General features: G+C 44.2%; 1 protein-coding gene across 1 annotated transcript; it reads right to left on the bottom strand.

The window, feature by feature from the left end:
• Positions 1 to 1,816: 1,816 nt before the first annotated feature.
• Positions 1,817 to 15,775, bottom strand: ampd1. The gene is made up of 16 exons (XM_036533803.1): positions 15,651 to 15,775; positions 12,013 to 12,018; positions 10,564 to 10,735; positions 9,472 to 9,580; positions 8,513 to 8,678; positions 7,931 to 8,150; positions 6,787 to 6,916; positions 5,863 to 6,057; positions 5,193 to 5,324; positions 4,939 to 5,102; positions 4,662 to 4,788; positions 4,356 to 4,519; positions 4,075 to 4,195; positions 3,637 to 3,810; positions 3,150 to 3,260; positions 1,817 to 2,642 (listed from the first exon to the last, which is right to left on the bottom strand). The coding sequence occupies exons 1-16, from the start codon at positions 15,670 to 15,672 to the stop codon at positions 2,487 to 2,489; spliced, it is 2,169 nt and encodes a 722-aa protein (XP_036389696.1). The 5' UTR covers positions 15,673 to 15,775; the 3' UTR covers positions 1,817 to 2,486.
• Positions 15,776 to 17,978: the final 2,203 nt, after the last annotated feature.

The raw sequence follows: 17,978 nt of genomic DNA, 5'->3' as shown, positions 1-17,978 counted from the left end.
TATCTATCAGGGTAGCGACAGCTGGTAACAGTCGAAGACACCTAGCTAAACGTATAATAAGCGGAGGAATTAGCTAGCTAGCTGTGTGTTTTAATTTATTTATATATATATATAGTCTACGTATGCAGCTGGACAGCTAACTGTTAAACTTTGTTAACCTAGCTAGGTTAGCTCAACTTACGTACTCACCTCGTTTTTTTCGAAGTCGTCTAGGTCCGTAGCTGGTTAGCTACACTACCGAGGGAACGAGTTGGGAGCAAATCCAAAAATTGTTTTTTTCCCCTTGTTAGTTAGCCTTCTATATGCTAACTAACGAATTGGTCCAGCGCGATAAAGTAGCTAAGTGCTAACCAGCTAACCTTCAAGTAATTGCACCGCTACCCTCTCCAGTCTGGCGTTGGTCTTTATGCAGTTAGGGAAATGTGTGGCTAGCCAGCTAGCCAGATCGGTACCTTCCTAGTTGTCTTTCATTTAGCGATGAATTACGCTTATTCTAGCGCGATCAAATCGTTATTCAGTCCCGGATTTGAAATCCTGAAGACATCCCAAGGAGGTGAGAAATCTGTCCAATTCATTTCAGGGGACCCGTCTGAGTCGGGAATAATGGTTCTCGCAAAGTTGAAGGAAGTTTCTAATCTGCTGGGAAGCGAAGACGTCACTCACTCAATGACCATATCTCTTTCTAAAAACCCTCTGGATACGAGCTTGCAAACGGCAAAACCCAGCAATAAAATCGGTTTTGCAAGCTTTGCACTGGAAATAGACACGTATGCAGCTCACCTATCTGGGAGAAACTAGATGGTGACATTATGTGAGATTTGTGATTATGTGTTTGAAAGTGATTTCTTCCCAATATTGTGAGCCACTGTACCACTGTTAAACCAATCGAGTATGGTTACTCTCGGACAGTGCCACCAGCTAGTATAATGTGTCTCATCGTTGCATTTCCTCGAAAAACAAATGTCGCTTTTTTGGTCAATGAGCATTAACATACAATAAACTATATGTCTGAATACGGTATCTAGTGCTGTACAACTGATGCACTAGCGCATGGTTCAGCTTCATTATTAGAAACTAGTAATGAACTGTCATGAAACGGACAAAACTGAAATTAGATTGACAGGGACCTGCCCCAAGATTTTTTTCTAAAGGCAAAGTTCTGTATTTTGTGTTATACTAAAGTGTTGTTAGCACAAACACAACGGGATTTGTTGCAAGGGAAAGTCATGCTTTTTTTTTTTTTTCTTTCTTACTGTTAGTGGTATTTCTGGTTGCGCGTGTAAGATGGTGCAAGTATTGGCGAGACTCATGTGGGTGTGGGGAATATTTATTTGCCCTTAATTTAATCACACAAGAGCATGGATTACTAATAGTTCATTCTCCTCTCCCATCTTCCCTGAGATGAACCCTGTCCAAAATTATGAGCACATCTGCTGATTTGGAGTCTGGTTGGATCCAGACCCCTCCAACGGGTTGGGCTGCTGCTTGCACGTCTGAGTCAAGCAGACATACAGACAGCCAAGCAGCTCTTCAGCAAATGGGTATGGGCCAGAGTCTCTTCAGGGCCAGCCTGTTTTCACTTCAGCAACATCTTTTCTGCCTTCAATAAAAACTGAGTAATATTCTTTTTCTGAAACACTACAGTGCGTAAAATATTAAGACAACAAATCAAGATAAGTTAAAGAATAGTCTTATTTCAAAAATTATGTGTTCAGATAGAGTCTTACTTAGTATTAATGAAATACATATATCTTTATGCCAAACTGCATTCCTTGATATATATTTTTTATCCTTTTTTAATGAATGGACAAAATAAGCCTTTTATTAATAGCAAGTTTATTCAAGGGGTTATCAATGATTAACAATAGGAGGGTTTTACAGCTCATATTCTCAAGGTAAAAATCCTCAAGATTGTGACAAGACTGTGGTGATGTAAACAGTTTTAGTGTCATCTTGTTAAATCAATTTATTGAAGAAACACAGAGAAACACAAACGCACATGAAAAGTAAACTGATCCGACAGCTTCAAAGGATAGCGTACAATGAGTTTAAGGACAGCAAAATGGATGAATTATTAGGTAACTGCTATTGGCTGCTCTGTAAAAAGACTGAGCAGTTAGCCATTGATAAGTTATTGATCATTATGTTTACTTGATGGAAGGAACTGCAACATCGAGGTCACATAAGTAGTCCTGGGTCGGACAAAAAACGTTGGTACATTGTGCAGGGGCTGGTGGCATAACACCTGGAAAACTCCATCACTTGGCATTCTAAATACACCATTGTAGATTCAGTTTGTAGAGATGCTTGTATATGTATTGTATCATTTTAGTGTGTTGAGTGCAAATTATGTGTTGAATTTTTCCCAAAGCCTGGATCAGTTGCCAATGTAAACAGTTAATATCCCAGCAGACCTTGAGACGTGAACCTGCCCTCAGGTGTGTCGTTGCCCTTGGCCCCCTGAGAGGAGCGCACTGTGTAGGTGCTCACTCGACCTTGAGACCCTCCTGGATGAGGTTGAGCTCGTAGCACAGCGTCTCGTAGCGGTAGGCCATGCGGATCTGAGCCACGTTGGTCTTGCGGATGTCATTGCCCTCGGGGCCCTCCTTCAGGTAGTTGCTGCCCAAGAAGTGAACCTTCTCCTGGTGACCAAAAATCAACAAATGTGTCAGACCAGACAGCAGATGAGGCTATTTTACACAGAACACTACAATATAGAGGAAATCAGTACAGCCACACTTTACATTCATTTAGCAGATGCTCTTATCCCAAGTGACATCCAGTGCAAAAGAACAGAAGTGTATCCATTCAAGTTGAATGAGAAACAGTGTCAGACCAGGCTAACAACACTCCCAGACCAGTGAGTGTGAGCATAACACCATTCAAGCCCTACCTCATGTTAACTGGTGCAAGGTGACTAGACTGCCTAGAAACTAAGGGAAGCCAAACACACAGACTACCATAAATCACACTTTCTCGTAACTTCAACCTGATGAAACCCAAAAAAAAAACCTCATAAGTCTTAAATCACAGCAGTTGATTACATCCACGTCCAACCAATTTGTTCCACTCTAGCCCAGCCGAGCTGCAGCCAGGTATAACCCAGTCCAACGTAGCGCTACCCAGAGTTCCACAGGCAGGATCCGTACCTCGTGAGACAGACTGCTCTGCAGCACGCTGTTCCTGGAGATCTCGCACATGTCACAGGTGCTCAGCTTAAACACCTGGGCCGCAATGGCGTACTCCTCCATCAGAGGCTCCTGAGAACAGATACGAATGCACGCCAAGTTGAACAGCAGGGAGTATTGTGCAGTAGTTGTTAACTTATCGTATGGCATCTGTTCATATTTATTCTTTATACACCTCATTCATTCCATCTTCATGCCATTCCATGTATGGGTCCTGCACTACTCTTGTTGTTTGTTGTACCGTTATTATTGGGTGGTATTTGTTGCTGTCACCTTGAAAATCATTGTATGAACGCACTATGAGAGACACTGGACCTGGAGTCAAATTCCTTGTGTGTGTAAAAGCGTAATTGGCCAACAAAATCTGATTCTGATTCTGATGTGTGTGCATACACGCATATATACACACACACACACACACAAACAAGGACAGGTTGTCTGGCCTCACCTTGGTGTAGTGGAACTGCATGGGGTCGTCTGTGGACAGAGACACCACGAGGCCCTTCTTGTGGAACTCCAGCAGGGGGTTCTTGGCGTACTCCAGGAACAGGCTGTTGTTGCTCAGTGGTGACATGGCAATGGGAATCTGGGCCAGGAAGTACAGGTACTGCAGGACGGGGCTCTGCACGATGGGGGTCAGGCGCAGATTTATGTCAGAGAAGCAGGAACAATACAGCGCCAGAGAGGTACATATGAAACACCAAGAAGGGTGTGGGTTAGACATGCTGAGGTGTGTTTAACATGTGCTGAGGTGTACGCTGACATGCGTGTCTGAAAAAATGAGGTATTTTCTAAAAGCTAGATCATAGTAAAGTATGTGTCAGGCCTATGTAGGTATTCTCAGAGGCTTTTGGAGAGTGTGTTACGTGCACTGAGGCGAGCTGACCTTCTTGAGGTTGAGTCCGTGAGAGATGTTGTCGGCCGTCATGAAGCAGGCCAGCAAGTGAGTGACGGCGCCAGCCTCTCCGCAGTGAGGCCTGAACTGGAAGGTGTTCATTCCCCTCTGCCTGTAAGCCACACACACATACATCCAGCCATGAGCACACAGAAGCACAAACCACGGACATCGCACCCTCAGGACCGTGATGTGTTAGGGTTTCATACTGTCCTCGTCAGTGTGGTAAGTCCTCATCCTAACCCAACAACACTGTGTGAAGATATACTCACTTGCGCAGCTGGTTCAGCATCATGATGTTGGCATACATGTAGTAGATGTAGTAGGTGTAGGACGGGTTCTTCACAATGTCCCACTCCTCTGGCTTGGGGCTCTTGGTGCAGAACATGTGACCGCTGTGCTTGGACTCGTCGTCCACGCTGTCAAACCCGGTCACCTAGAGACAGAGGGAGATAAGGGATTATGGATTTATGTGCAGTTTATTATGATAGGGCCCCATCTTTACCTTCATCTCATGATATTTCCCATGGTTTTATTCTGAGGTGCGTTGTCTGGCCTCCGCCCTCCCCATCACTCACATGTCTGAGGAAGATGCTGAGCTCTGGGTTGCTCTGGGGGTCGATGGTGGCCTGGAAGACCGGGAGGAAGATGTTCTCCAGCATTTTGCCAAAGTGTGGCACAAAGTTCCTGCCTCTGAAGACATCACTGTGGAGAAAACAAGACGAGCTAGGCAGTCTGTCGCGGGAGGGACCCTGTCACAGATGTGCCAATATTGGCCCGCAAAAGAGCAAGAGAAGCATGCAAATCTTAGACACTCTTGTATTCATGTTTAGACTCAGACACACAGGGACGTACTAGATCCTGGGCACTTGGATCATCCACTTCAGGTTGGGGGAGTAAACACGGTGCTTGTTGAACCAGCTGGCCAGCTTGGTCCACTCTGCAGGATTGCAACCATAGATGGACAAGCGAGGTTCTGCGTACTGGTACTTGGCATCCTCAAGGTCACTAGCCACTTCCTGATTGGGGCGGAAGCCAAAGGTCACGTGAGCTGTCTATGTCCCCATTAGAGTGAGAGAAAACAGGAACAGTGTATGGCAGACAGCTACCTTAATGATAGTAGCAAAGTATTCCCCATTGATGCCGTTTTCCGTCTTCAGGTACAGATCGCGCAGCTCGCTGGCGCCTACAGGGTTGTACTTGGCGTTGAACTTGTCAAAACGTTGGAAGGTCTGTCTGCCCTGATGAGTGGAGAGAAAAAGGTGTTTAGGGGGTGGGATAAGAAAACCTAAATTATTTTTTTCCACATTGCTACCTAACCTTTTATGTGCTTCACCTTGTCTTGTTTGACATATTCATGTTTCTTTAACTGGGCCAACTAATCCAGCCGTGGTCTGCATAAAGCCATGGAAGCAGAATATAAACAGTTTTCTTTCAGCCTCATATGACAGTGCTGTTGAAGCACACGGTGGTTGGTCTTTTAGGCTGTGTCAAGGGACATGTGAAAATTATACAACATGGGGATTGAAGCCTCAAAGAAATTTGTCAGGTACATATTTTATCATTAACATATTCAATTTATTAAACAGCTTAAATGAATTGATCTTTGTAATGGAGAGAGCTTTGCTAGTATTAAAAAAAAAAGTAAAAAGAAAAAAAAATCAATGACGGATGCTGCGACCTCTGAGCCTGCTGATCTTGCTATCTGTAGCTGCAGCTAACACCTGGAGATACGCTGACCCTTGCTGACCCTGGCGAGGCCGGCCGGACGACACTCACAGCATGCACGTCCAACGAGTCCACGGTGAGGTCGTAGGGGTGCAGCTTGAGGCCCTCGAAGAGCTCCTTCAGTGTCACATCTTTGCCCTTGATGTTCTGCACCACACGGTCGGCGTCCACGCGGTAGGACCTCTTGATGAAGCGAAGCAGGTGCTTCTGGTTCATGCAGGCCGCGGCATGGATGTGGGTGTCTACCTGCAACAGTGGCCATGACAATGGGTCATTTGGGGTCATATGGATATCTGCACCACCTTTACATGTTCATCCAGTTAACATTTTATTTCTTTTTATTTTTCATTAATTTGCTGTATATTTTCACTAATCAAACAAATCTTTAGTGGAGCACTCTTTCTTTTAAGGACAATCAATGCTGTGCAGTGGTGTGGCATAGTGGTAAGGAGCAGGACCATTAACCAAAGGTTGCCGGGTCAATTCCCATTGTATTACTGTTGTTCCTTGGTGCAAGGCACATAACCTTCCTTTAGGAAATGAATATACAGCTGTATAAATGGATGATTGTGTTTTTAGGTTACTCCGGGTAAAAGCAGTACCTAGAAAATGTAATGAAATAAGTATATCTGGACGATAGGGGGCAGCAAACACGCCGATTTGCTCAGGCCAGTGTGGTCATTGTTGAGCATGACCAATTCCCTCCCAATTTACTAGTAAAACTAAATTTACAGATCTGCCAACAGAAACAAATGTAAATATGGAGAAAATATTTATGTTCTGTTAATTAGATTTGACAGTTTACTGTAGAAATGAATCTTCTTTTAATGTAACCAATGAAGCTTTTCTTGGATAAAAAATGTGACATTGTTGATAGATGTCGTCTAATACATCCATACATTTATTAATGACATTAGCAGTTCTGAGAGAAGCTGTCCAGAGCTTGCAGACCAGACTCGTTTGTGACAAGTCTACCTTCCTGCAGTTGTAGAAGTCCCTGTGGGGGTTGTTCTTCAGTTCCTTTAGCTCTTCCATCTCGTTGAGCATCTCATGCACGTTGAACTTGGACAGGAGGAACTTCAGACGACGGTGGGTGTACGTCTTACTGCGGTCCGCCAGCGCAAGATGAGGTGAGTAACGAGAGAAAGACGATCAATATAAAAATGGGAAAGATGGAAGATACTTATTTATACTTATACTGAAATATGGTAAGTATAAGTATGCAAATATAACACAGTGGTCCTGCAGCTGTGGGCCAGTGACTCTAATAAGCAACGCTGTAGCAGCAGCACTCCGTGGAACGCTCCCGCCCAATTAACCAATTAAATTACTGTAACGTCATCAAAGAACAGAAGAGGTGCAGGTACAGTTAGGACAAACATCGTTAACAGATTCCACGTTATATAACAAATACGTTAACATATAGTCTACATAGATTAAAACAGCGACGAGACAAACGAACGGCGTCAGTTTCTTCATTTAAATACTGTGCAACTAAAATCAAATTTGTCCAGTACTATTATGTGATTAGACGTGAATGCGCAAGTCTGCAGCTGCCCTTGTACATGAGCTGAAAATTAAATTACGGTATAATGTAATTTCAACTGATAAATTTCTGAGAACTGTGCGGCTCGTGGGCAGCCTTGTGCTGCGCAGACTTAACTTGTTATCCCAAGTTACCACGACATGGAGGCAGCTAACAGTCAGACTCTGCTGATTATTGCCATTTGTTGTGATATCCCTTGTGCATTTCACAATGTTGGTCACATTTGTTTCACTGATAGTATTGAAATTCCAATTCGTATTTAACATTTCATAAAAGGTATCTTCTGTGACATAAACGGATACAAGGTTAAAAATACTTAGAATTCCCCAATATGAGTAGTAATTAAAAATAAATGTGGCACACATGTAGCTGAGCTGGCAACTAGTGTACCGTATATATTAGTTTATTGTCATTTCATAAAAAGTGAGAAATATGGGAAAACTTTATAATTCGTTTGGGTGACTAGACTGCCATCTTGTGGTCAGAGGGGGGGGGAATGCAAGTGAAAAGAGAGCCCATCTAACGCAGTGTGATGACATCACCTAATGGCACTAAGGGAGCAGAACAACTCACGTGGGGCCCTGCGCAATCAGGGCAATAAGGAAGTTCATGTCATCAATGAAAGTGGCATAGTCAGGGACGGGAAGGTCCTTCGGCTGGTGCTTGTCGGCGGCTTCCGCGTTGCTGTAAACGTAGATGATGCCCTCGTGCATGCGGGCCACATAGCCCAGGTTCTCTGGCAGGTCCTTGGTGTTGAACGGGTCCTCATCCTTCTTGGCTGGGGCCGTGAAGACTGACACACACACACACACACACACACACACTACCGTTAGGAGCGCCTTCACAAATAACACACAACGTGCACACTGATTGCAGCCCGTTGGTTTAAAGTTGTGCACAAGACTGTGCGTACGGAACTGTGGATTACATATCTGCTCCAATGTTGCAGGATTTTCCACATTTATTAAAAGTAAATTTGTGCGGTGGATCACACCTAAATTGCAGTCTGTGTGGTGCACACCCCCCTCACTAATTCTCCCCTCTTTACTTCAACTGCGTGCCCCGCCCACCCTCCATCTTTACTCTGTGTACCTGGGTACACCTGGGTGCACCTGTGTGCCCTGCCCTACCACACACCTCCCCCAGCTTACTCACCGGGGTGCACCTGGTCCTCACTCTTATGCACCTCCCCCTCGATGGTGCGCAGGTATTGGGACACGACACTAGGAAAACGCTGGAACGCCAGTCTCATGTACTTCTCCCTGATGGTCAAGGCACGGTACAGGCCCTTGCAGGACAGCTCAAAGTCATCCATCGTCACCTGAGTGAAGTATAAAGAGGTGCAGAGCCAAGAAAGGTGGGAGGAGTGGGGTTAAGGGGGAGGGGAGAGAGGAGAGGGAAAAAGTGGTCAGTTCATAGATCTTTTATTGATTGTTAATGGTTATGCTGTACATTAAGGAATTCAGGAACCTTCAACTTGAATGCATACACTTATGTTCTACTTTGCTGGAAGTCGCTCTGGATAAGAGCGTCTGCTAAATGAATGTAATGTTTTATAACTTATGTATGGGTTTAGTTACACAGTACAGCAATGTTTTGGTGAAAGTTGTCATTCACATGCCAGTAAAGCTGAGTTGAGTTGAATGAATTGGGGGTCAAAAATGTCAAAAGTATTGTGCAAGTTCTTGCTCAGAGAGACTGATAGCTGTCCCCTGTGACCCAGTTCCCTTTCCTGTCTTCGTGACGCGTCCAGATAAATGTCACGCACTGATTCCTGAAACCCAAGCTAGGGGCCAGCTAAACCCAGGCTCCAACTTAGGAGCCTCGGTCACACGAGGTCAACGACCCAGAGAGGCACTAGACACCGGCCGTGGCACAGATGGCAAAGGTAGGCCATCGGTCACAGAAACTGTGGGTGGGGGAGGGAGAGGGGGCATGGAAGGCTCTAACAGGGCCTGTAAAGACAGGGGTCATGATGAGCTGAAAAAAGGCTGGAGGCAAAAAGAAAGAGGAGATAGTGTGGGGAAATAGACCAAGACGCAGTAAGAAAGTGGGGAAAGTGAAGGACAGGGAGAAAGGGAAGAAATACGAGATGGCGGGAGAAGCAAACATACCCCAGAAGCGTAGTCTCCAATGATGGCCACTCTCTGGAACTGAGGAACCTCCAGGTAGAGGGGGGCATCCACGTCAACCACGGGCGTCATGAGTTGCATGCGCTTTTTACTAATGGGTGAAAAACAAAGGAAAGAAGACAGAAGGGATTATTGGAGGATAAATTAAAAGGGGGGGCAAATAAAAGACACAGTTGAGGTTGCAGGTTGCAGTGAACATCCTTTACATCAGACGCTCCAAGTACTCTTCTCTGTCTGACATTTCAGGTCTTTTTTCCTGTATATTTATCTATTGATATACCTCTTTAAAAGTTATTTTGCAGGACAACCCAATTTAAATGACTTGTTATCTATACTTATTATTTTCCTCTGTATTTTAGTATTTAGCCTATTGTGATGAAGTTGAATGGGCCCCTCTACCACGCGCGAAATTGTATTATATCTATTAGGCTATATTATTATAATTAGTCATACATGTCCAGCAAATCATTTCAAGTTCGTTCGTGAAGGTAACTAAGAACACCAGGGAAAGAAGTTTACCATCGGCGGTATGCAGTTCAAAACTTTTGTGTATCTGTCTATGCAAGGGTTGTGCGTTCGTCATTGTTTCTGTGTAGGTATTCGTAGTCCAGCTAGCTATCAACATTGCAGCATGAGGGGGAAGATATTGGTCAAACCGCTGCCCGAGTTTAAAAGGAGTAACGCGAAAACAGTGACTCACCCGGTTTGCCGGTACGGACGCTGTTATACAGCTGGATATTTACTTTACTTAAGGTAATTCTTGGTCAAGGGTACAGCACTAATGCCTAAGCTAGGGAATCAAACCTGCAACCTTTTGGTTACAAGCCCTGCTCCTTACCACTATGCCACACTGCAGCCTTTTACATTTATGCTATGATGTGATTTCTGATGCATTTGTGATGCCTGTTTTATGTACCTTGTTTTTTGTGTCTAAATGTGCGCATATAATTCTTGCCCACTGGGAGGATAAAGACCTGTGGATTGGTTGAGTGAGCCTATACTTAATATAGGTATATGATTTCACCAATTAGCATGTCAGAGTGCATGAACTGTGTGACAGAGGGATCGTCTCACCGTTTCTCTGAACTCTCTGCGGACTCCTCATGCAGGTGGTGGGTGATCTGCTGGTGGACGATGGGACAGTCCTCCGCCACATCAAACAGAGAGACCTCCTCCCGGATGTCCTCATCCTTCGTCTCGGACGCGAACACCTTTTCCGCGAACGCGCGCATGTGTTCGTCCGTCTCTGACACGAATGGGCGCACACACATACACACATACGTAAGCACCTGGGTTTAAGGCATTACGTAACATTATTTACATTACTGTTATTTAGCAGACGCTCTTTACCCAGAGCGACTTGCACGGGTTACAGTTTTTACATCGGTATCCATTATACAGCTGGATTTTTACTGAGGCAATTGTGGGTTAAGCACCTTGCCCAAGGGTACAGCGTCAGTGCCCCAGCGGGGAATTGAACCAGCAACCCTTCGGTTACCGGCCCTGATCCTTACCGCTATGCTACACTGCCGCCCCATAATTCACAAGCAAATATTAAATTTCTACTCAAGGGCTGACAGATCTTCTCCCCTGACGCAATAGGTGTGGTGCAACACGCTTCTCGGAAAGCGTAAAGAGAGGCAAGAGAAAACCCATGGTGCGGTAATGACAGGGCCAGGCCAAAAACAGCACAGAACGACGGCCTGGCGGAGCAGCGAGGCAAAGCAGAAGAAGCAAAGCTACACTACACAGGGCGTGGAGACGATGTTCATCACATCTGCAGCGAGAAAGGGAAGGGGCATCGAGCATGTGAACTACCACTTTCCCGGAAAGCAGTGACATTCCATCAATACTGAGTCTTATCTGTCAGAACATGTTTACTCCACTGAGAGGAAGACATAACACTCGCAGTCAAAGGTCAAATGCGGTTGATGGTCCGAAAAAAAAAAAAACCATACAGCAGTATCTGAACATGTCAAGCTCATGCTTAGTGTAGAAGGCTATAGCAAAGCTATGACCCCAACACCCTCCCCTATATGATCTTAAACTGCAGTCCCACGAGCAAAGCACTGTCCGCTCCTCTGAAATGTGAACGTGGCTGCTTCATGCACACGGTCACATGACTCTCCCCGTAATCCAGGGGCATCGAACATCAAGAGGAAGTGCAATGTCGCAAGCACGTTCGCTAGCTCAGTAACATTCGTCCTAAGAAAGCAGAACCAAACAAGACGGAGTGGGCAGCACTGCACGTCTTGTTTGTGGAGATCTGAGGTCAGTCAGGTCATTCCAGCTCAGAAATCCCACATCCACAGAGAGGGGCCACTATTTATCCATTTATTGATTTACTTGCTTACTGTCAACAGGTTGTTTATGTTATATAGACCTGAACAGGTGCAAATAAATAAATGAATAAAGAGGTCAAGCGTTTTTTTGTTTCCTTTTGATTTCGATCACATTCCAGCACAAATCACATGTCAAGCCACCAGGCCTCGGCCCCCTGCAGTTTCGCTGCCCCATACTTACTTCCAGCTGTTGGCAATGTTTTCCCCAGAGAAAGAGCGGAAGAGGCCACAACCAGGAGGAAAAGAGAGGCAAATTTCACATCAGGTCAGAATGAGTTAGAGAGATGAGGAAAAGCCATTACACACTCACACACCTGTCACCTTTACCAGTCCCTTACAGCGAGGCTTCCTGAACCAAGTAATGGGTGGAGCTGCCACATTCTGTCAATCACTTATCTGTAGGAACCAATCAGAACACGCTGCTCTCCATGGAGAAAGATTCTGATTGGTCCAAATCAGTGAGTCATTGACAGCACAAGGTAGCTCCACCAATATAGCAGTTTATGAAGCCTAACTCCTCAAATTACTTCAAAAAAGTACCCCCAGGACCGCAAGACATATGCTCTACCACGATTTCACATTCTCAGACATTTCCATTCCAGAGAACAAACAAATAATTACAGACAGAGCACCGTGGGAAGATGGTGAGCTGAGAAATGAGGGAATGAACAGAGTACAGGGTTATCCATTGTCAAACGGTTACATGAAGTTGGGTTAATGGATATGTTCACAGATTGAGAGAGACAGTGATGGAAAATGGAGAGATGGATATATGGACAGACTGATCATGTTGCTTTTTAGTTTACGCACAATGTGCACTTGCCAGTCACTGGTCCCCACGTGTCCCATGGGACAACTGGACCGATCAGAGGAGTGTTCACATAGCGTGCGGAAAGAAAAGCCAACATGCCTGTGGTTAGTTCCATTGTTGGTCAGACGAAAGTATTTTAAAAACCCAGAAAGAAGGATTACGTATGATTAGATAAAAAGTTAATCTTTGCCAGACAAAAAAGTAACAGATTGTTTCTGCCATATTCACAGCTGGGAGAGGCTTCACGCCTGGGTCTCCAGATGGCTTACTGTGATCCACCAACAACAAGAAACCAACAATATAAATCCCTTATACTGTAGAGTGCAAACAAGACAGAAGGCTGCACGGTGCACCTTGTTTGTGGAGTTTCACAGGTCTGGGATCAGTCCAGAACTGTCATGCACTCCCAAGTGAGAGAAGAGGGAAGCCACCGTTTATTCATTTATTCATTTATCTGTTCACCCCCACAGGTAGACCCCTTTCTGAGGGTTTGTTTGATAACAGGAGGTGCTTCCCATCGTGTAGTGAACAGTTAGTGAATAAATGAACAGTTGATATTACAGTGGCGTGTTCTGTGACATTCCAGCCCACGTTTCCCAATGGGACAGGCGTTGTGTGCGGTGAGAGTTAACCTGAGCGGCGACCCCAGGTGAGTGAGGGCGGAGGTGAAGTCGGAGTTGGGGATTCTATATTTCTCGCAAACAAAATCCCACCATTCCCCATGCATTTGGAATGCCCTCGCGGCAATGCTACTTCCTCCTCTCTCCATACTTACTCTCTCCCTCATCTAGATGAACAACACCCCCCACAGAGAGAGAGGGGGGGGGGGGGTGAAGAATCCGGGTGGAAGGGGAAAAAAGAGAGTAGTGTTAATCCAGAGAGGAAGGGTTTGGGGGGTGAGGAGGGCAGGTTTCCAGCAAATGCTCTTCCTGCTCCACACAAGTTACCTGTGCACAGTTTCACAGTTTGGTGATTTGAAAGTGATCTGTGGGAAATGTCTGCAGAGATTTGATCATCCCACCCTCCATCATTATTCTGCATTACCTGCCTGTGAAAGAGAGCCTTCACCTGTCCCCAAGAAACAGACTCTTACAAGATTGGTCTATGGTACTGACTTAATGTGACAGAATTTTTTAAAATAATTTTTGGGGAAAGAACAGTGCATTGGTCCACCTTTTAAGTTTGCATTATATGGTCAGAAATGACCCTACATTAAACACATCTGCAATAACTTCTTTAACTTCATTCAGTGGCACACATACACTTGCATGTGCATCTAGTCACACCTTTTTTAAATAGGCACACTCTCACTGTGATAATGAACCATAGCGCAACTCTTGCAATCCCCCCACCCCCCACCCCCAGTCCCATCCCGGCATTCGGCCAAATCTTTCCTGTGCCCAGACAGTCCAGCTGTCTCCATGACAGATAGCGTGGCTATTTTTCACTCCTTAAAAAAATCAGCTTGATATAGGCAGACAGTAACCCGCACCAACAGGTCAGTGAGCTATAGTGACTCACATCATATTTAATGAGAAATAAATGAGGCAGAAGGGTGGAGGCAACAAATGAGGCAAGGCGGGGTGGGGGTGGGGGTGGGGGGGGGTGCAGCGGGGAGAATCAACTTGCAAGTAACAGTGCAGAAGACCGCGTTGAGCGGTGACCTGACAGCAGCTAAATTTCAGATTCTGTGAGTACAGAGGACATCTCTTCTAGGATTTGCGGAATATCAAATGACACATGCAGCGGATTACTGGACATCATAAAAACGGAGGAAAAAAAAAATAAGACCAGAAACAAAAGTGGCACCATGTCTCAGCGGTGTCTTTGATCATTTCTGCCACACAACAGGCTTGAAAAGGGACACAGTCTGTATACACACCGCATCCATTCTACAAGCTTAACTATTTTTATCTCCATATAAATGTATGGCTTTTGTCCTTGGTTGATTTTGCCCCTTATACATTGATCATAATTATCCATTTACACGTTTATTAGCTATGCGGCGGAAAAATTAAGCAACACAGTCAGGGGATGACACCATCCAGTAACACTTGATCCCAAGGAATCTGCTGACTGGCTACCCATCAAGTGACAACTCCATATTCTCTTTAAATCATGTTCTCTCTCTCCCTCCCTCTCTCTCTCTGCATCCAACTGCTCATTCAATTCCTCTTCTACTGTCACAATAAAAATACTTATAATGGCACAAGAGACGCTTTTAGCAGGGAATTCAATCAACACTAAAGGGTTGTGTCCTGAACATGGATTCATGGATGTATGAGGCATACAGTTTCTGGATTCATACACGGGTTGGATAAAATGAAAGTACTGCTGTTGATTAGTTTCAGATTACTAATATAAGTATAATGACATTTATTGCTTTAGAGTAGGAACCATTTGAATACTTGATTTTTATGTATATTCCATTAGCATGTTTGTGATGGAACAGCTGGTAAACCAGATCAATCCACTGAATTCCCAACACTATACGTTTACAAAAATGTATTACAGCTAGCCCTTTCTTCATTTAAGTGCAGGATGGAAGATTTCAACTCATATAGAATGTGTAAAATTGACATAGATATGAAAACACCTTGGATCACTTTATATGTTAATTTGAAACTAGATAAAGCACCATATTTGATTTTTGTGTATTGTTATGGCATGAAAGACACACTGCTAATCTCACTGCAAACACGTGTTATATTCCACCTGCCTGTCTAATAACTAAATTCTAACAAACCACAAAGGCCACCGGTCAAGAAACCCGAAAACTAACAATGAGATGATTCTGTTCAGACATTGTAGAAACATTATCATTTCACTGTGATACAATATATCATTTGTGATAACCAGTAAGTATTGTATGAAAATAAATTGCATTGTGTATTCATCATTGAAAAAAAAAAAACAACATTCGTGGTGTTATGGCGGGGGCCTTCCATCGCGAAAGATCCTTGGCTGGCGAAATGACAGGCAACAGTGGACAGGTGCCGGCCACTCACCTGGCATTTTAACTTTAGGCATGATGACAACAGGTTCCCGACCCAATCGCTTTCCCTGAGGACTGGCTGAGGTGGTCAGACACCGGGCTGATGCAGCGGAGAAGAGTGGAGCGCTCGGACCCTCCGATGACATATTAAGCTCTCTCTGCTCAGTGTAACCGGAGCCCCCTCCGCCTCGGTGGCATGTGTGAGAGCGATAGGGGGGTCTGTGCGCGCTACTCTATTTTAAGTTTTAAAAGGCAGCAACACGGACAAAGCAAGGGAGGGAGCGAACGGATGGACGGTAGCACTGTGTAAACATATAGCTAGCGATCTAGCAAATGTTAGTGTCATTTCCCTGTTTATTGCGCACGTGTTTATTTTTGATCAGCTGCTGCATGTATATTTATAAAAACGGATCGTTCCGCCCAATCTGATTGGTCAGCAGGGGGTCGTGCTGTTATTCGGGGTCACAGTTACTGAAAAGAAAAGCATTGTTATTGAAAATTGCCTTTTTATATAGGCTATTATCATTATCATTCACTGAGTTACAGTCTAAGGGTGTTTGGTGTAGGTAGCTAGCACCACCTGGAAAAGAGACCGGTTCTTCAAATCTCATTGAGGTTACAACAGTCAGCATTCATTAAATCCTGAACACGTGTTGCCCCTAGCTACCTAGCTATACACTTTTCGTTCGCTGACCACTGCTAACTAAATTTTTGAATTTAGTATCAGCGCTTGGAAGTAAACTTTAGAGGTTTCGTGTTGCCAAAATAATGACTATGCTTGCTTTGGCTTTACTGGGGAGCGCGGAGCGGTAAGGCCCGTCGTGTGGCCTGAGGATTGTCATGGCGCACAGTGATCCTGTATTTCTGCATTTTCCAAACCAGAGAACCGGAAAAGTCACTCGTTTGGGTCTGCTGCTATGTAGCTGCGCAAGTTAGTATTTCTGTTCAACAAACGTCAGTTAAATTAAGACTTCCACCTACGTACAAGTGCAGGGACATTTATAGTTCACACAACCATACAAATGCAGTGCTCTCTGTCGCTAGATTACAATTCAGGGCGATCGTGTCAGCGAAAGCTCCATTCAAAGCTACTGAAAACCACCCATCGTCAAATTAAACGGTAGAGCGACATGGTTTCGCCTTGTACCTAATGCAATACAGTACCAAGTGCATTACTGTCGTGTCAATAATCGCAACAGTGCACACCCTCTGGTACACCATTGCATTCATCTAATTTTGAAGCACAACTTGAAGGGGAAGGAAAAAGTTGACCAGATATCAATTATAGCCGCTTTGTTTTGTTACCTTTTTTTTAAAGGCGTTCGCTTGTTTATTGTAGGATATTCATTCTTAATTTCAACGGGTTTATTTTATATCTTCAGACACTTAGAAAAGTAACCATTGGATGTAATGTCCTCACTCATTACACGTGGTACATGCGGAGCCAATGTTAAGACATCCCCCTAGGACACTGATCTGTAGGAATTTGATTAGCAAAGCTCTACGCTACAGCAATAATCTCTCTCTCTCTCTCTCTCTCTCACACACACACAACCTTATTTTCAGGGTTGCCTGAAGACTGAAAAAAGTACACAAACATAAGATGTTTAAAATTAATTTACTAATAAAAGTGTTATTTCAACATTATTGTATGCACATTACAAATGTCCAGGTTACCAATCACTGAAAATCCTCACAAAAATGTGATCACACAATTTCTTGTTTAGAGGCAATAAAATGCAATTTTAAGAAGTTACTAAACTCTCCCACTAAAGGCATGGGTTTAGCCCTTAAGATAGTCCATCCAGTATGTACTGTAATCGTCAGTAGATTAAAAAAAAAAAAGCAGAATTACAGTAGACACTGCATTTTAGGCAAGCAATGAACATGAGAACACGAGTAGTTGTGACTACTCACTAGTGAAATCACTCCTCCAAGAAGGCAATAATGCTGTCCAACGGACAAGGAGAAAGTGAAAGGGATCCAGTAACTTTGCCTGCAGTGAAGCGCTTCAGCAATGCACAAAGATAGCCAATCCCCAAAGCCACTTCTGAGGAAACAGCGCCCACCCGAAAAGCAACCAATTTAACCGATTTCTTAAAAGAGGGATAAAGCAATTAAAACAGCATTCCCTTTGTGAATGACTAAGCTCAACACCCACACTAGCAGTGACCACTGACCTTCACGACATGTGTGAAAGTACTATTTCCTTTGTGTTTGGCATTGGCAGTTGTAAACTACTTTGAAATATTAAGGGTTAAACAAAACAAAACAAAAAAAAAAAAAATCACAAAGAAATATGATTGCACTTGTCTTGGGATGGATGGACTACTATTTGGTA

The sequence above is a fragment of the Megalops cyprinoides genome, chromosome 7 (genome assembly GCF_013368585.1).
Source record: "Megalops cyprinoides isolate fMegCyp1 chromosome 7, fMegCyp1.pri, whole genome shotgun sequence".
In the NCBI taxonomy this organism is placed as follows: domain Eukaryota; kingdom Metazoa; phylum Chordata; class Actinopteri; order Elopiformes; family Megalopidae; genus Megalops; species Megalops cyprinoides.
This window is presented reverse-complemented; position numbering and strand designations above follow the sequence as displayed.